This window comes from Schistocerca nitens, chromosome 2 (assembly GCF_023898315.1).
Source record: "Schistocerca nitens isolate TAMUIC-IGC-003100 chromosome 2, iqSchNite1.1, whole genome shotgun sequence".
Lineage (NCBI taxonomy): Eukaryota > Metazoa > Arthropoda > Insecta > Orthoptera > Acrididae > Schistocerca > Schistocerca nitens.
The window spans coordinates 26,739,420-26,761,693 of record NC_064615.1 but is presented as its reverse complement, the minus strand read 5'-3'; the positions used below and the strand labels follow the sequence as shown (position 1 = coordinate 26,761,693).

Genomic DNA, 22,274 nt, shown 5'->3' with positions numbered 1-22,274 from the left:
TCAGTCCAATAGTTTGAATCACCTGAGTGATGTAAAAATCTGCAGTCAGGTTGCGTGGGTTAACCACGAGAGTGCTCCTGCAATCATACGAAATTTCACCACAGACAATAACTCCAGGTGTAGGACCAGTGTCGGCCCTCAACTGGCCTCATTCTAACCAACACACAGCTATTACTGGCACAGAGGCAGAACCGGCTTTCATCAGAAAACACAACAGATCTCCACCCTGCCCTCCAGTGAGCTCTCGCTTGACACTACTGAACTACAAATGGCTGTCGTTTGGGATCAGTGGAATGCACGTTACAGGGTGACTGGCTCGGAGCTCTCCTTGAAGTAACTGATTTATAACAGTTCGTAGTGTCACTGTGGTGAGAGCTGCTGCGCCAATTGCTGCTGCATATGCAGTACAATCCGCCGAACATGGAGGTGCTACATGGAGGTGTTCCCCCTCGGTAGTGCCACAAGACATTCCGCAGCATGGTCTTTTAGAGACAGTACATTCTCGTGATCAATCGCGGCCTGCAATCATGTACAGTGGCTACGTTTTTGCCGAGTCTTTCTGCAGTATCGGAGAAGGAACATCCAGCTTCTCGTAGCCCTGTTACACGACGTACTTCAGACTCAGTGAGGTGATGATAATGGCATCTTTGAAGCCTTTCTTGACTAACATCAACTCATCGCGTCCAGCCTCAAAGGAAACTGACGCTCTTAACCGTTAGAGAGTGTATTATTTAAAGCAAACCCGATTTTCATGCTCATAGTGCGCTGTTAGCGTCATTATTGTGCGGCCGGCGTGAAATCTGAAGAATCATCTTGTAACGCACCCAGGAGTACATATGGCAGGGGTACCTTTAAACTTGTTTCTCATTTCGACCGTATTGACCGTGCGCCCTGTCCACACCACGTACCTGGTAACCCCGCGGCGGTCGTACTGTTGTGCTCCACACTGCTGCTGGCTTGCCTGAAATTATCTATCGAAATATGCAAGCGGGTTTAGGGTAGCCACTCAACGTTAAAACACAACACTGTTCGACGTCTGGTATGAACAACTATATTCTGAGACGATTAAAGAAAATCGCAGGTTGCACTGTTTACATTCTAATTCTGAAGTGTTATCCCAATTAATGGATGATCAATAGTCCACAATATCACTTGGACGAGCGTACGCGTACCGAACACGGCGCGGATGATTGTTGATGTTGCGAAAGCCCAATAATCGAACGAAAGTTCTTACGCTCGCCAGGCATACACAGATTTCTTTTGGTGCCAGTCCTCCCTCTCATTTGTAATGATATAACACTGTCCGTAAAGTTAAATTTTCAGTTCTCTGTTCTCACTTGTACGAGCGTGCGCGTAACCGTCGCGGCGCGGCTGATTGTTGATAATGCGGAAACGCGATGTTCGAACGCACGTTCTCACGCTCGCTGCAAGACACTGGCACTTGACTGCACTATTTCATGATAACTAATTTTTACTGATTCACATTGGTTCATTCTGGGAGACCGAACACGGCGCGGATGATCGATGCTGTGCGACACGCTGGGGGGCGGCGAGTAAGAAGAAGGGAAATATTGTTGTTGCTGTATAAAAGTTTGTTGTTGTCTCAGCTTCTGGCTATTAGAATGTTGTTAATGCTGTCTTTCGCCGTTCTCAACACTGGCTCTCTATTTACTTTATAGGCCCCCAGAAAGTGATTTAACGAAATATGAAGCCTGTACGTAGAGTTCCTAGTGCCCACTTCATCTGAGAAGAATATTATAGCTGCAGCTTATAACTCTGAGGAATTAGGAGATTGTCCGGGATTTCCAATCAAAAACGATTTTCCAAAATAGTTGAGTATATTCTCAAATTCACAAATAAAAAAAAAACACAAGTATCCCTACAACCTAACTAACAGAGCAGTTCAGAGTCTAATGCGCTGATGCAACTATAAATGTCCGAATTAAATGTTAAAAAGAATGCTCGCCATAATTTGATGAAAATATTTCATCAAACGCCACGCTAAATAATTGGTAGAATGTCTGTCCCGCGACGGCACGTGAAAATACGACAATACGCGAACTGAAGCTAGAAAATGAAAATCACTTGAAATGATTTCATGGTTACGCGCATCTCTAGTAACTTAATACGGCACCCGAGGCTGTTAGTAGCAGTGATACCGGCGCAACGCGGCTGCCGACACAGATGGCGTGTCATTCAGCGTCTGGAGAGAACTGGGGCCTTCCTTCCTCGCGCAGCGCTCTTTTATATAAAGCCGCGGTGCGGACGGCTGAGGGAACGCCTGATCAAATCGGCTGTCCCGACTAGCCGCTGGGCTAGTAACGCACCACTTCAAGTTACATAATTAATTATAGCTTCTCTTGCTGATGGCCGATGAAGCTCTTAATTTAACTGTGCATTCAGCACGCAGGTAAGTATTGATAATAAAATTTTGACGTGGCTAACTTAAATATTTTGGGCGAGAGAATTAATTTAATTGCACTGCACGCAGCAGATGAGCTCTGAACTGTCCCTTTTGAGATCCGCTATTGCTAGAACCTTATAGGTATTCAAAAGAAACTTCACACATCTTCATAGTCATAGCGGACCTCCAACCTATTTAAATCTAAACATCCTAACCTTATTCATTAGCCTACTTAATCTATCTTGCTTCCTTTAGTTTTGAGACGAAAACCAGAAAATCGTGAATCTCCACTAAAATCTTAATTTGTGAAATCCAAAGTACAGTTTTTATTAAATCATTATGAAAGATGAATCTAAATATAAATTTTGAAGTCTCTAGCTCTTTTCTGTTGCGCCAATTATTTTTGCAGAAAAACGTCCAAATTTCGGAAATGGCTTAAGTTATCGAACTGATATTTAACACACATTAATTTATCATTATTCCTGACATGCTATAAAAGTTTTAGGTCACTTGCTTGATTTTTAAGGTATTGCGCAACATTTATTACGTCAGAGCTAGTTACAGCAGACTGGCTGGCACACAATGGAAACTGATGTGAATTTACTACAGCGTGAGTAGGCTGCTTCCCTACATTACCCTCTACTTAAATTTTTTGTTTATGAATGTTAATGAATGAAAAAAAATTTAATTACAAAAAGGGAAGCAAGAGTACAGTTTAACTCCCTATGAAAATTGAAATGTAAACATATAGACACATTAAAGAAAACTGATTACCTACATTAATTATTTAAACTGTAGGCATGTTCACTGCCGTTTAAACAATGTCATTCAAATTTCAAGCAAAGTCAATGAAATATTTTGGCATACATATTGCCTTAGACGAACAAGCACATGCAAATTGAAAAAATATGAAAATCGTAGATCCATTAAATACATTAAATACATTTTTACATACACAAATTCAAAGAAAATAACATGATACATAAACAGATGATTATCTCTTATCAGTCTTTTCTAAACCTGAAAGAAAATTTTCACAAATGATTTTTACACACGTGGTTGTAGCCGCTTTGGCTGGCGTCCTACACTTCCATTCACAAGGGTAGAGGAGGGGAAGTTGCTATGGTGTGCGTCCTTCTCGTTCACTCTAAATTACATGGGGAAAGGGGAGGGGTCACTGTGAATTGTGTCCAAGTCACTCCACGCTTTCACGCAGCTACCAGGCTGCCGTTATCTGGTTTGTCCTGTAGAACAAACAAAAAGAGTGCCTCAGACTCTGTTCACTTAATATCTAAGGGTGGGTCACAATGAAATGGGGATATATACATTTTAGCTTTCAATATTTTGCTGGAACAAAGTTAACAGAACTTTTTCAGTATTACTTTCGCGGTTACTTAATTGTCATAAAATCGTTAAACAAATGGCTCAAAACGCCTTTAGTCATGTACTAGAGAAAATTTATGCTCAAGGCATATTATCATAAATCATATTTAATCTGAATTTATCATTTCTGGTTCGGAACACTGAACCAATGCTCGGTACATTCCTGACAAATCTGTATCTTATTCACTTAGCTGACATCTTTGATTAACTTATTCTTAGAGACAGTATGAGTACGATTAGTGGTTGTTTTCTCAGCTTCTTTGTACATATGAGTAACATTTGGTAATAGTGCAGTTGTGAGTGTTCAAAACACACTACGTTTAGTTGACTACTAAATCCACTTATTGGTCCTCTGCTGTGGTGTCAGTTCCACATCTGCAATTGGGTACTTACTTACTTTGAAGTGTATTTATGCTGAGCTAAAATAATGTTTCACGTCTGCCATTCTGTTACTTATTTACTTTGCTAGTGTATGTATTTATTTAACACACACTCTATTAATATTTAAAGCATAGGATAGCACATTTATTTCATATCTCTAGTGTATTGCAGCTGATTAGTTTGCTCACGTGGCAATCCATTTCCACTCGATCGGACGCTGAAACCACAGGTAGTCTCTCTCGACTTACCACTAAAGTGCATCAAGTAATTATGGACGAGCGTAATGCTAATTTCCTTAAACCTATAGGACACCATGAGCTGCTCTGTCTCATCTAACATAAGGGTACCTATGGTCGCATTCACGCCTCCAACTCATAACCTCAATGCGTGTAGGTGTATCCTGTCACACACTACACCAAAATAATGGCCAGCTCCAACCTTATAAATACTTCAGGGACGTGTCCTTCACGTCTCAACCACAAACACTGCTCAATTCTATTACACTGCCTTTCCTTGCTACACCAGGTGAGTTTAATCTTACAACTTATCTGCATATTTTTCGTAACACTAAGCAATCTCTTTTACTATTTCTTAGTTAGCTCCAATGCTTACACTAAGTTTCACTACCACTTCAGATCCTGCTCGAACATGAATTTGTACATCTTTTTAAATTACTATTGTGGGACCATTTCCAATCAAACAACACTTTGTACTTACAATATTACCAAGTTTCTATACATAATTGTTACTCAAATACATTTGTATCTTAATTTACGTCATACTTCTCTATTGTTTGTCACTATTAGGTTTGTCATATCAGGTATTTTTCTTCACTAATCGGTAGATAGAATGGTTACATAACTCATGACTTGATAGTCATAACGGAAAATTTAATTTGTTGTAAAGAAGAGGTCGAAATTCTTGTAGATAGGAAAGATGAAGAGTGAGTGAGACCTGAAATGGGAAAGAAGATCTCACACAGCTGGGACTGCACAGCTGCCACACTGTGTAGAGGTTACAGAACAACCTCCTCCCTACAGCATTCATTGGCTGAATGCTGTATTGATAATCATAACGGAAAATTTTAGTATTTGGAAAGAAGAAGCCGAAATTTTTGTGGATAGGAAAGATAAAGATTGAGTGAGACCTGAAATGGAAAGAAGATCTCACACAGCTGGGACTGCACAGCTGCCACACTGTGTAGAGGTTACAGAACAACCTCCTCCCTACAGCCTTCATTAATTGAATGCTGGCTTCAGAAATTTTTCTTACTGGAAAGAAGGGGTCGAAATTTTTGTAGATAGGAAAGATGAAGAATGAGTGAGACCTGAAATGGGAAAGAAGATCTCACACAGCTGGGACTGCACAGCTGCCACACTGTGTAGAGGTTATAGAACAACCTCCTCCCTACAGCATTCATTAGCTGCCTATGAACACGCCACGTCGATCTGAAAATACTTTATGGTGCCTTTTTAGAACCTGTCTCAGTTCTTCCTTCTGATTGGCTGAAATCTTATCGATTTCCTGCAATTTAGCTTCTATTTTGCCCAAAATTATTGCTTCTTCTTCTTCTGTGTTTAGCTTACTGTTACTAAGATTAACACTTTCGTCCCAATATCTCCTATTTCTCAGAACTCGTATAGGCAGCTCCCAAGTTACATCATCAGTTACTACATGTTTATCACTAAAAGGTACTATAATTACTCCGGTTATTGGCAAGACCATTTTTAACTGGCTTCTTTCAAAGTCAACAACACTCTGATATTTTGACAAGAAATCTATGCCAATTAAAACCTCAATACTGAGATTGTTTACAATTAAACATGGATGATCAATTAAATTACCATTAATGTTAAAGGGTAGTAAAGCTTCTTGCTTTACCGTTTTTGACACCTTGCCAGTAGCACCAATTATTCTTAGTCCTGATACCCTCATTACTGTAAGCTTGTCTTTACCCGGTAATGCATCAAAGAAGGACTGAGATATTGCACTCACCTCACTTCCACTGTCTAAGAGACAACGTACATTGATACCCAACATATTCACTGTTATTATAGGGTGGCTTATTCTAGGTTGTACAGGTGCTTTCTCAAATTCATCTAATAGTTCCTTTTGGATTCGTCTCCAACTAAAGTGATCGACATCAGTCTTCATTACCTTTAGGTCACAGTGTGTAGGGGTTTCCTGAATTACATTTTCAGCTGCCTTTTCCAGTCGGTCTATTAATTTTAAATCGAAACACCGCACGACTTCATTACATTTAGTCTGCTGAACATAACCCAAATTACTGTAGTCTGAGCGATTCTGCGTCTCCAGACCGGGCACAACACTAGTTACAGCTAAACCACTTTCACCATTATCGTCGGTTTCCTTCTCAAGTGACAACTGGTCACAGATACCGGGTTCATCGACCCTCAACAACTTACCCTCTACATTCTCACTTACCTCCTGTCCTAAATCTATTAGTACATTATCAACATCCTGCACAGGCACTTTAGATAAGAGCACATCATCTTCATCGTAAATATAAGCATGAATTTCTTCTGCTTCTTCACCTGTCAATTCATTATTTTGTAGCTCCTCCCTATCATTACACTGCTGCGCCTTCTCTTTCTCTTCCCACTTAGAAAGCGTCTCTAACACGGTATCTATCAAATATTGTGAGTGATGTAATATTTCTGTTGTATCCTTAGGTGCTACCGACTCTTCATCCACATGTTCAGATTGAGTATTTTGATCTGTCTTACCAATTCCCTTAACTACTGGCTTAGGAAAAGTAACCGCCTGTCGAGCGCCAGTGTCCCCATAGACGGGAACTAGTTTTCCTGCCTCTGCCTACTACTGTTTCCTTTATTTTCATTATAGTTAGCTGGCATAGCATTGCTTTCCGTACTGTGGTTTACTTGCATAATTTTGTTTGGCACAACATTACTGTCATTTGGATGCCATTGTTGGTTCTGATAATTATTTCCCCAATTCCTACCTCTCCTAGGATGGCGAACACCTACTGTTCTGATGTTTACATTGCCATTTTGCTCGTTCCTAAAATTACTATTACTGTTATTGGCATTTCTGTTATTACGTGCTTGCTCCTCATTGGCAGCAACACGTTCTACACGTTCCAAATATTCAATGAAACGATCCAGATTATCTCTAGGGGCAGATATAATTCTAGTTTGCCAATACCATGGCAGTTTGGCTTCAAGACCTAGTATAATCATTTCAGGTTTCAGCTTTTCGTCCAAATGTGACAAACGTGAAATCCATGACCTAGCAAACTCTTTAATTGATTCCTTGGCTGCATTGAAGCGTTTTCCACTCCAAAATTCTCTCAACACTTCATTTTGCTTATTGCTAGACCAATACTCATTAATAAAAGCTGTTTTAAATTCCGCTAATGTTTTACACTTTAACATAACGTCAGCTGACCAACGCATGGCGTCACCTGCTAAATGGCTTCTAACAAATGAGATTTTCTCTCGTTCAGACCAAGTTGATGGAATCACATCTTCAAAATCGTTCCAGAAATCTAGCGGGTGAATATTTTTATCTGGATCGAACCGCAAGAACTGCCGACACCCGATAAAAGCGGCGTTTGCAGCTACAACTTGTTGTATACTACCATTACCAGAAGTTACTGAAGCTACTTTACTCTCAATGTTAGCAATGTTAGTACTAATATTTTCTACTTTCATTTCAACATTATCTACTCTTTGTACAATATGAGTAGTATCAGTTTTGATTGCATCTATGTCAGCTTGACATATGTTCACTTTTATATTAACATCTTTAATTCTATCTGAGCACAGTTCAGATTCCGCCTCGATCTTTTCTGTTAACTCGTGCTCCAGCTTCGCATCTTCCATTTGGAAGTCTTTGCGAACCTCAGCAACTTCGGATTTAACTGTTTTATACATTTCAGAAAACTGTTGAGCAACCTTTTTCTTAATATCCTCATGATTGTAATCAATTTTATAATTTAAACTGTCTAAATCCTCTTTCAACTTATTGCAACCAGCCTTGAAGGTATCGTCCATTACCTCCAATCGTTTATTAAAATTAGTTTGACTGGCCACAATCCTGTTATTTACCTCAATTATATCAGATGTTAATTCAGCATTACTGCTTTTGACCTGTTCACTTATTTCAGACTTTAATTCAGCATTCATTCTAGCTGACATTTCTGCATGACTGCTTTTGACTTCAGTTATTTCAGATTTTAATTCAGCATTACTGCTTTTGACCTGTTCACTTATTTCAGACTTTAATTCAGCATTATTGGATTCTAATTTATTGTCCATTGCCTCAAACCGCATATTAAAATTTGTTTGACTGGCGGCTATTGCTTGTAATATAACATTTAGATCAACAGCCCCAGCATCTTTGGGTTGCTTACTAGCTGGCTTTTTATCACACTCAGGTGACGAAAAACTAACTCCAATACCAGAATCATTAAAACTAAATGAAACTTCAGATTGATCAGTTATATCTAACTTCTCCTTCTTAAACTCTACCATCTCTGATGACTGTTTCATTATTAATTCATCAGAGAAACTATCATCCAATAAATTTACAATTTCTGCTTTCTGCTTTACTACAGGGGTCTCTATTATTGAATCATTGCCCCTTCCCACACTACTGTCAGGAGACAATATTTCATATTTCACCTTAACATTACTACTTCCATGCATATTTACACTTGAACCGTTGTCTGAATTTACAGATCCCTCAACAGACATAGGTTCTAATTTAAGTTTAAACTCGGTTTCTTTTGGCGGTTCCATCGCCGACAGTCTTTTAGTGCAGGTTAGTAAAATTTTTAACAACTTTTCACTTAACTTAGTTCCTTCTGCACGACGTTGTCGGCGCGGCGTACCAGGATTACTGAGGCGACGTGGCACGTTGAACTGCAGACGGCACTCCGACGGCTGTTGTGTGTTTGCGCTGCCCGTAACTACAGGCTCGGCCCCGGCTGCTGCGGCTGACGACTGCGGTGCGGCGAAACTGGCTACTCGCGATGCCGGCAGCACCGCTAGACTCAGTGCCAGCTCCGTCAATCCAGATGCGTTGTTAATCCAATTGCGTCGTCCACATGCACACGTAACACTTTCACTGTTCTATTACTCAGCTGCGTGTCGCATTCCACTCGCGAATCCGAATAGTTAAAAATCACTTTCACTTAGTTGATTTCCCGGCCGATGCACCATATGTGGGGCGGCGAGTAAGAAGAAGGGAAATATTGTTGTTGCTGTATAAAAGTTTGTTGTTGTCTCAGCTTCTGGCTATTAGAATGTTGTTAATGCTGTCTTTCGCCGTTCTCAACACTGGCTCTCTATTTACTTTATAGGCCCCCAGAAAGTGATTTAACGAAATATGAAGCCTGTACGTAGAGTTCCTAGTGCCCACTTCATCTGAGAAGAATATTATAGCTGCAGCTTATAACTCTGAGGAATTAGGAGATTGTCCGGGATTTCCAATCAAAAACGATTTTCCAAAATAGTTGAGTATATTCTCAAATTCACAAATAAAAAAAAAACACAAGTATCCCTACAACCTAACTAACAGAGCAGTTCAGAGTCTAATGCGCTGATGCAACTATAAATGTCCGAATTAAATGTTAAAAAGAATGCTCGCCATAATTTGATGAAAATATTTCATCAAACGCCACGCTAAATAATTGGTAGAATGTCTTTCCCGCGACGGCACGTGAAAATACGACAATACGCGAACTGAAGCTAGAAAATGAAAATCACTTGAAATGATTTCATGGTTACGCGCATCTCTAGTAACTTAATACGGCACCCGAGGCTGTTAGTAGCAGTGATACCGGCGCAACGCGGCTGCCGACACAGATGGCGTGTCATTCAGCGTCTGGAGAGAACTGGGGCCTTCCTTCCTCGCGCAGCGCTCTTTTATATAAAGCCGCGGTGCGGACGGCTGAGGGAACGCCTGATCAAATCGGCTGTCCCGACTAGCCGCTGGGCTAGTAACGCACCACTTCAAGTTACATAATTAATTATAGCTTCTCTTGCTGATGGCCGATGAAGCTCTTAATTTAACTGTGCATTCAGCACGCAGGTAAGTATTGATAATAAAATTTTGACGTGGCTAACTTAAATATTTTGGGCGAGAGAATTAATTTAATTGCACTGCACGCAGCAGATGAGCTCTGAACTGTCCCTTTTGAGATCCGCTATTGCTAGAACCTTATAGGTATTCAAAAGAAACTTCACACATCTTCATAGTCATAGCGGACCTCCAACCTATTTAAATCTAAACATCCTAACCTTATTCATTAGCCTACTTAATCTATCTTGCTTCCTTTAGTTTTGAGACGAAAACCAGAAAATCGTGAATCTCCACTAAAATCTTAATTTGTGAAATCCAAAGTACAGTTTTTATTAAATCATTATGAAAGATGAATCTAAATATAAATTTTGAAGTCTCTAGCTCTTTTCTGTTGCGCCAATTATTTTTGCAGAAAAACGTCCAAATTTCGGAAATGGCTTAAGTTATCGAACTGATATTTAACACACATTAATTTATCATTATTCCTGACATGCTATAAAAGTTTTAGGTCACTTGCTTGATTTTTAAGGTATTGCGCAACATTTATTACGTCAGAGCTAGTTACAGCAGACTGGCTGGCACACAATGGAAACTGATGTGAATTTACTACAGCGTGAGTAGGCTGCTTCCCTACAACGCAAGGAGAGGATACACAATATGTTATCGGCGTTACTGCTCATTTTTAATTACTTCTTGACGCACTTTCCTCTGAATCATTTACTTATTTTATCACTTTACTGTAATAGCACTTGTAGCAACACTTCAAATTCCATACTACCAATGCTTCTTACATGCAGAGCTATCCACAACACAACATAACAGTTCGTTGTCCCACGCTCGACTCAACAGACGCGGCCGCCCGCAAAGATACTCCACAACTAAGCCAGCGATATGACAATACGCTTACAATCTTTCATCTGTAGAAAACATGCCTACCAAATTTCGTTTATGTCAAACAACTCCTTCTTGGTGCTGCGATTTTTTTTTCTGTCGGTGTATTCCCAGCGGCAGGGTAAGCCATAGTTCTCCAAGAAATAGGCGGTGTTATTCTGCGTCACCTGGTGGACACACTCCACAGATCGAAGCCAAAAAGTCTGAATCAATCCTGGAGTCGTGACGACGTCGACTAACGATTCAGGGAACTGCTCGCGAAAAATTGGTAATCCGAGTTCGTCTTCCAGTCTGACACGAATTTTCAACTGTCACAGTCTCGTTCATTACATTGCACAGTAGGCATTTGTGAACAGTGTGCAGTGATTTCGGCTCATCTCAATGCCTCAGCATCGGTTTCATCCCCATCGACCCATTCATTTCATTTGAGTACATTTATTATTATCATTATCGTTAATTCCCCATTTAGAAGAGCGTTAAAAAACAATCAATATTCATGACACTTTTTATGTTCTCTTTCTTTTCTCTTCCCATAAACCTCTCATATATTCACTGTGTTTCTTCTTCCCCTTCTTTCCTGGTTTCTTCTCTTTTGGTGTTTCCTCGAATTTACGTTTCCTGATTTTTCTCTGTATTTCTCTCTGTTTGTTATTTCTTCTGCGGAGATATTCAGTTTCTTTAGGTGTTTCAAGGTTTCCTTTTACCCAGTTAGTTTACATCGTATTACTCATCTCTATGTTAAAAATCTTCTTGATCAGCCAATTTTCGTTCATCCTATAAATGTGCCCATAGAATTTAGCCCTTCTTTTTCTGATGTTGTCTGTTATTGTCTCTGTCTGTTTGTACAGTTGTTTTGTCGGTCTTTTTATCCAGATCCCCTGTCTATAAACTGGCCCATAGATCTTTCTCAGAATTTTCCTCTCCTGCTTTTCCATTTCCTTGATTTTCGTTCTACCCCTTATTACTGCCGTTTGTGAAGCATACAAGGTTTCTGGTAAGACTACTTTTTGTAATGTCTTAATTTCGCTTTAACGGAAATACCTCTTTTGTTGTAATGGTTCCATGTAAGTCTGTAGGCTTTTTGTAGCTTTGCAACTCTTTCTTCGTTGGCTGTCGAGTTTAGTCCTGTTTTCTGTATAGTCTCTCCCAGGTATTTGAAACTTTATACTTGTGCTATCTTTCCATACTTTCTTACCAATGGGTATCTGTTTGTGGATTTTGTGTCCATGTACTGGTTTTTTTCATACGAAATTTGTAGTCCTGTTCTGGCTGCGATTTCATGTAGTTTCTCTAGGGCTTCTTTGGCTTCTTTTGTGTTATTTGTTATGATGGCTATAACTTCGGCAAAGGCCAGACATTTTATGTTGATGGTTCTATTTTTGTGTCTCCCATATTTACCCCATTGACTCTTTTGTCCCATGTCCTGATTATTTTCCCTAAAAATGCGTTAAATAAAATGGGTGACTGGCCATCGCCCTGTCTCACTCCTGTCTTGATTTCTAACGGTTCCGAGATCTCTCCGCGACTGCTACGGTCGCAGGTTCGAATCCTGCCTCGGGCATGGATGTGTGTGATGTCCTTAGGTTAGTTAGGTTTAAGAAGTTCTAAGTTCTAGGGGACTAATGACCACAGATTTTAAGTCCCATAGTGCTCAGAGCCATTTGAACCATTTTCGAGATCTCTCCCATGAACTTTACTTTGGATTTTGTATTTGTTCATGTTTCTTAGATTAGATTTCTGGTCTTGTTGTCTACCTTCATTTCTTCCGGTGTACTAAAAAGTGTTTCTCTCTCTATGGAATCGTAGGCCTTCTTAAAATCAACAAATGTTATTGTGATGTTTCTGGACTTTCTCGTTGTTCATATTGCTCTCAGACACCAGATCTGATCGCTACACGATCTTCCCTTCCTGAACCCTGCTTTGTACTCTCCGATATGTGGATCTATTTGAGGTCTAGGCAATTTAACAGAGCTTTGGAGAGAATTTTGTATGTCAGAGGGAGTAACGAAATTCATCTGTAGTTATTAGGGTCTGTTTTGTCTCCTTTCTTATGGAGGGTGGGTATTAGGGCTGAATTCCATTCTTTTGGCACATTATCTGTTTCCCAGATGTTTTTGATTATTCTATGTGTTTTGGGTGAGATGTTTTCATGGTCTAATTTCCATATTTCTCCAATCAGTCCATCTTCTCCTGGTGATCTGTTATTTTTCAATGATTTTATTATTTTCACTATTTCTTCGTGTGTTGGGGGTTCGGAGTCCTGGTTAGGTTCTGGTTTTGTAAACTGTAATCTCTGTTTTCGTTCATCGCAGTGGAGTAAGGTGTCAAAGTATCGAGCTAATATTTCACAGTTTTTCCTCGGATTTGTCTCCAGTGTTCCATCTTGTCTTTTGAAGCATAAGCTTGGAGGTTGATATCCTGTCATATTTTCTCGGAATATTCTCTAAAAATTCAGTTTGTTGTTTCTGGTGAAGTCCTCTTCTGTCTCCTTCAACCTGCTGTTTTCGTAACATCTTTTTTCTCTGCGGATTATTTTTGAAGTGTTTTTCTGTATCCTGTTGAATTCTTCCAATTTTTCTTGTGTTCTATGGCTGTTAAATTTTTTCCAGGCTTGTGTTCTGTCTTTCATGGCTCTGTCGCATGTCATCTTCCACCACCGATGTGTCCTTTTTCTCGGTGTTTGCCCCAATTTTATCAGTGCTTTCATTTTTTCTGACAGTTTCGTCCAGTTGTCGCTGTTGATTTTCGTAATTTCTTCTATTATTTATTTCTTGTTTAGTTGCAGGTACTCTGTATCTGTTCTGAAAGGTCTGTTGGTTCTCTTGATTTGTCTGTTGGGTATAAATTTTGAATTGATTTGGAGAAGGCGACGATCAGACTCAAAAACACCTTTCCTAGTTCTTACGTTCATCATTTCTCTAGCATTTTTCATGGAGATTGCTACGTGGTCTATCTGAAATTCTGCTAGAGCATTGTTGGGGGATTTCCAAGTTACTACACTACTGGCCATTAAAATTGCTACACCACGAAGATGACGTGCTACAAACGCGAAATTTAACCGACAGGAAGATGATGCTGTGATATGCAAATGATTAGCTTTTCAGAGCATTCACACAAGGTTGGCGCCGGTGGCAACACCTACAACGTGCTGACATGAGGAAAGTTTCCAACAGATTTCTCATAAACAAAATGCAGTTGACCGGCGTTGCCTGGTGAAACATTGCTGTGATGCCTCGTGTAAGGAGGAGAAATGCGTTCCATCACATTTCCGACTTTGTTAAAGGTCGGATTGTAGCCTATCGCGATTGCGGTTGCAGCCACGTCTCGATCCCTGAGTCAACAGATGGGAACGTTTGCAAGACAACGACCATCTGCACGAACAGTTTGACGACGTTTGCAGCGGCATGGGCTATCAGGTCGGAGACCATGGCTGCGGTTACCCTTGACGGTGCATCACAGACGGGAGCGCCGGCGATGGTGTACTCGACGACGAACCTGGGTGCACGAATGGCAAAACGTCATTTTTTCGGATGAATCGAGGTTCTGTTTACAGCATCATGATGGTCGCATCCGTGTTTGGCGACATCGCGGTGAACGCACATTGGAAGAGTGTAATCGTCATCACCATACTGGCGTATCACCCAGCGTGATGGTATGGGGTGCCATTGGTTACACGTCTCGGTCACCTCCTGTTCGCAATGACGGCACTTTGAACAGTGGACGTTACATTTCAGATATGTTACGACCCGTGGCTCTACCCTTCATTCGATTCCTGCGAAACCCTACATTTCAGCAGGATAATGCACGACCGCATGTTGCAGGTCCTGTACGGGCTTTTCTGGATACAGAAAATATTCGACTGCTGCCCTGGCCAGCACATTCTCCAGATCTCTCACCAATTGAAAACGTCTGGTCAATGGTGGCCGAACAACTGGCTCGTCACAATACGCCAGTCACTACTCTTGATGAACTGTGGTATCTTGTTGAAGCTACATGGGCAGCTGTACCTGTACACGCCATCCAAGCTCTGTTTGACCCAATGCCCAGGCGTATAAAGGCCGTTGTTACGGCCAGAGGTGGTTGTTCTGGGTACTGATTTCTCAGGATCTATGCACTCAAATTGCTTGAAAATGTAATCAAATTTCAGTTCTAGTATAATATATTTATCCAATGAATACTCGTTTATCATCTGCATCATCTTCCCCATGAAGCATGGACCTTGCCGTTGGTGGGGAAGCTTGCATGCCTCAGCGATACAGATGGCCGTACCGTAGGTGCAACCACAACGGAGGGGTATCTGTTGAGAGGCCAGACAAACGTGTGGTTCCTGAAGAGGGGCAGCAGCCTTTTCAGTAGTTGCAGGGGCAACAGTCTGGATGATTGACTGACCTGGCCTTGCAACATTAACCAAAACGGCCTTGCTGTGCTGGTACTGCGATCGGCTGAAAGCAAGGGGAAACTACGGCCGTAATTTTTCCCGAGGGCATGCAGCTTTACTGTAGCATGGAGAGCTTCAACAAACCAGTCTCAGGACTGAAGACCACAACAACAACAACAAAATCTGCATTTCTTCTTGGTGTAGCAATTTTAATGGCCAGTAGTGTAGTTTTCTGTGTGGTTTCTGGAATTTCGGAATTTGATTGCCTTTGAATAACTTGGGGTAATTTACTGATTGCAGACAGCCACACATCTGCAACCGCTACTGTGGAGGGAGCCACACGGTGACGACGGCCCAGCAGCGCGTGTCTCGGGTGGGTCACTTCCTGGAGCAGTGGGGGCCTGAGGCGATCCAGCTGCTGGAGGGTGGTGTCAAGGGCACGGACGGCCGCATGTACAAGGCGCGCGGCAAGGTGGGCTCCCCGCTGGCCAGCCCGAGGATGGTGTCCGTCACGACGTCGCCCATGAAGTTCCCCGAGGAGGGACTGCAGCTGCCTGTCGGGGACGCCGCCGCCGCCGCACACGCCTCTCTGGAGGAGATTGTACTGCAGGCGGTGACGCTCGAGGCCGAGGCGGAGGCGGCGGCGGAGGCGGAGGCGAAGGTGGTGAGTGGCCCTCCTTCCGATCCCACCCGTGAGCGCCGCTGGTACAGTTGCTAAGGGACTCCACTGTAGCCTGTTTGCGTGATGAATGATGCACTCAGCTACGATGGAAAAATGTAGATGTGTCAGAATGAGATAAGCAACACTGGTTGGGAAACGATTAACGAGGGGACCTCACGACTGTTGATTTGATTCAGTAGCCGTTTGCCAGTTGGTGATAGCAGATCGCAATGACAGTGACAACTTGCACGGCCTCAGTTGTGAAGTGCGCGTTGTGATTAGATTTTTGCTGGCAGAAGGATCTTCACCTGCTGAAATGCATCGTGAAGTATGTCTAGTGTATGAGCCTGAAATATATAGTAAAATTAGATCGGACATCACTATATGTTACAGTTCTACTGATAGAAAAACCTATTTTGTGGGATCCTAAATGAGATATAGTAAATTAAGTTTTGGATTTTAGCATACAGTAATCGATTTGAGGAGCTGAGTATCATAAGGCACACCATAGTCAATTGTGTGAGTGTAGCATTTATTCATGTTTCCGACATCTGTTGATCTTATGTTGAGTCAGACAGATTTGTGCTGTAGGCCAACGTTCTACCTATGAGCATAACCGAAAAACTGTCTCACGCATTTCTCTGATATTCCCTTAAATGTGGGGTCGAAGGCGGTGTGGTTTTGACCGTTATGGCTATTAGTGCCTCATTTGTATTCTAGTCGAGTGACCTTGTTGGTAGATAGTACTAATTGAATTTAATAATTTCCGCAAACTGCAGTTTGTCTTAAGAGTTGGTAACAGCTAGGTTTTTTAAATTAAAATACAGAACGTAGGTACGTAGGAACATTTTATTTCGGTTGTTCCAATGCGATACATGTACCTTTGTGAACTAATCACAGCAAATATCCTTCAACTTTCCCCACAGAAAGAAATCCGGGGACGACAGATCCGGTGAACGTGCGAGCCATGGTATGGTGCTTCGACGACCAATCCACCTGTCATGATAAATGCTATTCAATACCGCTTCAACCGCACGCGAGCTATGTGCCGGGCATCCATCATGTTGGAAGTACATCGCCATTCTGTCATGCGGTGAAATATCTTGTAGTAACATCGGTAGAACATTACGTAGGAAATCAGCATACATTGCACCATTTAGATTGCCATCGATAAAATGGGGGCCAATTATCCTTCCTCCCATAATGCCGCACCATACATTAATCCGTCAAGGTCGCTGATGTTCCACTTGTCGCAGCCATCGTGGCTGTTTACAATTTGTACAGAAACCAGATGGCAGTTGTAAGAGTCGAGGGACATGAAAGGAAAGCAGTGGTTGGGAAAGGAGTGAGACAGGGTTGTAGCCTCTCCCCGATGTTATTCAATCTGTATATTGAGCGAGCAGTAAAGGAGCCAAAAGAAAAATTCGGAGTAGGTATTAAAATCCATGGAGAAGAAGTAAAAACTTTGAGGTTCGCCGATGACATTGTAATTCTGTCAGAGACAGCAAAGGACCTGGAACAGCAGCTGAACGGAATTGACAGTGTCTTGAAAGGAGGATATAAGATGAGCATCAACAAAATCAAACCGAGGATAACGGAATGTAGTCGAATTAAGTCGGGTGATGCTGAGGGAATTACATTAGGAAATGAGACACTTAAAGTAGTAAAGGGGAGCAAAATAACTGATGATGGTCGAAGTAGAGAGGATGTAAAATGTTGACTGGCAATGGCAAGGAAAGCATTTCTGAAGAAGAGAAATTTGTTAACATCGAGTATAGATTTAAGTGTCAGGAAGTCGTTTCTGAAAGTATTTGTATGGAGCGTAGCCATGTATGGAAGTGAAACATGGATGATAAATAGTTTGGACAAGAAGAGAATAGAAAGCATTCGAAATGTGGTGCTACAGAAGAATGCTGAAGATAAGGTGGGTAGATCACGTAACTAATGAGGAGGTATTGAATAGGATTGGGGAGAAGAGAAGTTTGTGGGACAACTTGACTAGAAGAAGGGATCGGTTGGTAGGACATGTTCTGAGGCATCAAGGGATCACCAATTTAGTATTGGAGGGCAGCGTGGAGGGTAAAAATCGTAGAGGGAGACCAAGAGATGAATACACTAAACAGATTCAGAAGGATGTAGGCTGCAGTAGGTATTGGGAGATGAAGAAGCTTGCACAGGATAGAGAAGCATGAAGGGCTGCATCAAACCAGTCTCAGGACTGAAGACCACAACAACAACAACATCCGAACATTAACACATATTATTCGACCAGACAGAAATCGGTCAACATCTTTTAGTACCTTCTGTTGCTCTATACTTCGAGCAGATATATTTCCACGTTACATTTGTAAAAAATGATCAAAACGTACAGCAGGTTGTTCCAGTGAGTTGCAGACACAGAATTATTCGAAACAAGAACAAGGGATCGCGGTAGAACTCGAGCATTTCACACTCCAGATATGGAGAAGTGAGTAGATGATCCTAAACACACGTGTGCGAATAATTTGAGCTACTGAAGGTGTTAACCACGATCTTGCATAATCAGTTCTGCACACCCAGTTACTTAATCCAAATCGCTTGCTTGCAGGCTCTAGAATCTGTCTGGCCACGAGACTGACACGCCAGATTACAGATCAGCCACTGGATTCTAAGAGGGAGCTCTGAAATCCCACAGTTCACAGCTTGCATTTTATTTGCGGTTGAATTGGAGTTCACACAGAGAAGGAAAATGAGTGACCACAACAACCATGTGTTGGTAGATGAAAATCCTTAAGTGATCGTAGAAACAAGGCAACACATTCGCATTAGTATCAATGTGTGTGCAGAGTCATAGAAGCGCATACTTTACCACAGAAATTAACAGACACAGTTTATCACGAATTTTTGCACGACAAATTACCCGCGCTATTTAAGATCACTATCCTTGCAGAAAGACAAACAATATGATATCACTCCGGTATCTGCGACTAATACCTAAGAAAAAGTATAATGAACGGTAGACTGGTCGATGACACCAAGCAGGATGGACTCCCCTTTCTGCTGACCTTAATCCTGTAAATTTCAGGCTATGAGGACATTTGAAAGCATTGGTTTGGTCTACGCCTATCGACAAAGTGTACGCAGGCGAATTACACGCAAGTGACCATATCCGATGGCAGCAATGAGTGTTCGCACCAGTTCATGTTTCTTTGAGGAAGAGGGCTAACCGATGTGTAAGACTGAGTGGTAAAACACACTGAGAATCTAGTAGACTATCAACAGACATATCTTAGGACGCAATACATTCTCAACAAATAGACTGACGGAAAAGAACCCATCACCAAGAAAAAAATTCATGTGGAGGATTGAAATTTCGGGAATACATTTGTCTAAGTAATGTATGTTAATGATTAACATTGCAAGATGACAGGCTAATGTAAGCTCGAGATAAACCGTTCCAAATGTGAGTGTAATCGCCAGACTGTTGAATGCAAGCATACAGACGTACATACACGCTGTTGTAGAGGTGCCGGATGTCAGTTTGTGGGATGGAGTCCTATGCCCGTTCAACTTGGTCAGTCAATAGAGGGACGGTTAATGCTGGTTGTGGATGACGTTGGAGATGTCGTCCGATGATGTCCATGTATGCTCGACTGGAGACAGTTCTGGTGATTCCACGGGCCAAGGCAACATTTCGACACTCCGTAGAACATGATGGGTCACAACAACGGTATGTGAGCGACCTTTATGCTGTTGGTAAACATCCCTTGGAATGCTGTTAATGAATGGCAGCACGGCATTTCTAATCGCCAGACTGACGTACATTTTTGCAGTGAGGGTGCGTGGGACAAGCAAGAGAGCGCTTCTGGTGTCGTGCGAAATCGCATCCCAGACCGTAACTCCAGGTCTAGGTCTGGTGTGTCTAGCAAAAAGACAGGGTGGTTTGCACGCCCTCAAGTGGCCTCGTTGTAATCAAGACATGACCATCACTGGCAACGAGACAGTTCCTCGCTGCCCTCCAATGAGCTCTCGCTTGACACCACTGAAGTCGTAGATGGCGGTGGTTTGGGGTCAGTGGAACGCACGCCGCAGGGCGCCTGGCTCGGGCCTGCCCTTGAAGTATCCTATTTGTAACAGTTCGTTGTGTCACTGTGGTGCCAACTGCTGCTGAAAGTGCTGCTGCACATGCAGTACGATGCGCCAGAGCCATACACCGAACACGATGGTCTTCCCAAGTGGTCGTCCGGAGCCCGATCTTCTTGAGACAGTGTATTCTCGTGACCAACCGCTGCCAGCAGTCATTTACAGTGACTGCATTCCTGCCCAGTCTTTCTGCAGTATCTCTGAAGGAAGACCCAGATTCTCGTAGCCCTATTGTACGAAGTGAAGTGTTGATAATTACATCTTTGTCGCCTTAAAGGCATTATTGACTAAGATGAACTTTCCACGTGTAACCTCAAAGGTAACTAACGATCACGACTGTTACAGCGTGTGTTTAAGGCACCCTTGATTTGCATCTACTATGCGACTGGTGTGAAATTTGAATAGACACCATCTTTCAGATGTAGAAATACACCTAGCAAGTTCGTTATGTTGCACAACTCCTTGCTGTTGCAACTGTTTTCCGTCTGTGTATTTGTTTCCGCAAATATTTTAGCAGCACTTTTTTCTAGTTTTCCCAGTACTTTCTCCTGTAAGAACAAAGAACTTTTTTAAAACTTACTGTGTAACCTACGTTTCTGACAGTAATCGTGCTATAATGCCCTCTTGGGATACACTGCAAGTTTCTTGCACATATGACGATTTCACTCCTCTTTTTTTTTATTTCTGAAACGTGATATTTCTCATTAAGGATATCGAGCAAGATCCATTATCTACTCATTACTTCTTTCTATGATTTAATCGATGAAGAGTTACTAGCGTGACTACTATAAATAGAAATAAATTGTTCTATGTCTCATTCTATTATTGTGCGTAAGTGGTGCGTGTTTGTCAGCAGGTGGCAGCAGCCCCAGCGCAGGAGGTGCCGGAGGCTGCGCCCGAGATGGGAGCTGACACCTCTGGTACGCAAATGGCACAAGAGATGGTGCACGAACTGATTCGCGGAGGGTATCCATCAGTGGTAATGGAAGAAGAAGAGTCCGCAGCTGGAGCAGCTCCTACGGAAGAAAGTGCACCGTCTGAAGAAGTAGCGCCATCAGAGGGAGAAGCAGCAGAGCCTGAGGCCGCAGAAGAACCTCCGGCAGGGGGAGAACCTCCGGCCGGAGAAGAATCTTCGCCGGCAGAAGAACCTGCACCAGCTGAGCCTGAAGGCGAAGCTGCACCTGCGGAGGAGTCTTAACTGCAAGTTTCTGTGGCATTACGACGTGAGCGCTCATGTCCTTCTGCCATTTCAAGCGCATATACTATCTGATTGTCATATTACCTACACACTGTGAGCCCCACAAAATTTTTTGTCATCATCATTAGACTGTTTTGCTTTTGTTTTGTATTGATGTATACTGATGTCAGCGGAATGTTTTTGTGCTGGTATTAAACTATATATAACAGAATAACAGTCTGTATTGGTAGGCATGGTGCTGAAACATTATTGTCGTACGAGGGCTATTAGCAAAGTAAGTCCCGATCGGTCGCGAAATGGAAACCACTGAGAAAATCAAAATGTTTTATTTGCAACCGTTAGCTACACCTTGCAACTACTTGTCTACATAGCCGCTGTGCCAGCATTCCAATACTCTCGTCATAGAAGGCAGCCGCCTGTGCTTTCCGCCAATACTTTACGTTGTCCTACAGCTTGTTGGCTGCGCCAAAATGTTGTCTTTGTAGCCAACGGTTCATGTAAGCAGAGATGACACTCAGGGGAAGCCAATTACGGGATGTACTGCGGGTGATCAAACACTTCCCATCGAAAATGCTGCAGGATGTCTTCATAGCTCTGCGTAGTGCGAACGAGAATTTTCATGAAGAAAGAAACCCATGACAGTTATGTGTGCTGCATGGCATCAGGCGAAATTTCTCACTAGGCCCTCATACTTGGCGGGAGAAACAGTTACTCTAGGAGGCATCTTTACATGATCACCTTGCGCTCAGAACTGAAAAGAGCGCCGTGATGCTATCGAGGGACATGC

The 22,274-nt window shown here is 42.1% G+C and overlaps 1 protein-coding gene across 1 annotated transcript in view; it reads left to right on the top strand.

The window, feature by feature from the left end:
• Positions 1–21,487, top strand: part of LOC126234229 (tropomyosin-1, isoforms 33/34-like) — a 37,201-nt gene extending 15,714 nt beyond the window's left edge. The window contains exons 2-3 of the mRNA XM_049942917.1: positions 15,807–16,170; positions 21,146–21,487. Coding sequence (XP_049798874.1) covers positions 15,807–16,170; positions 21,146–21,487 — 706 coding nt within the window. The remainder of the gene's footprint in view (positions 1–15,806; positions 16,171–21,145) is intronic.
• The last annotated feature ends 787 nt before the right edge of the window (positions 21,488–22,274 follow it).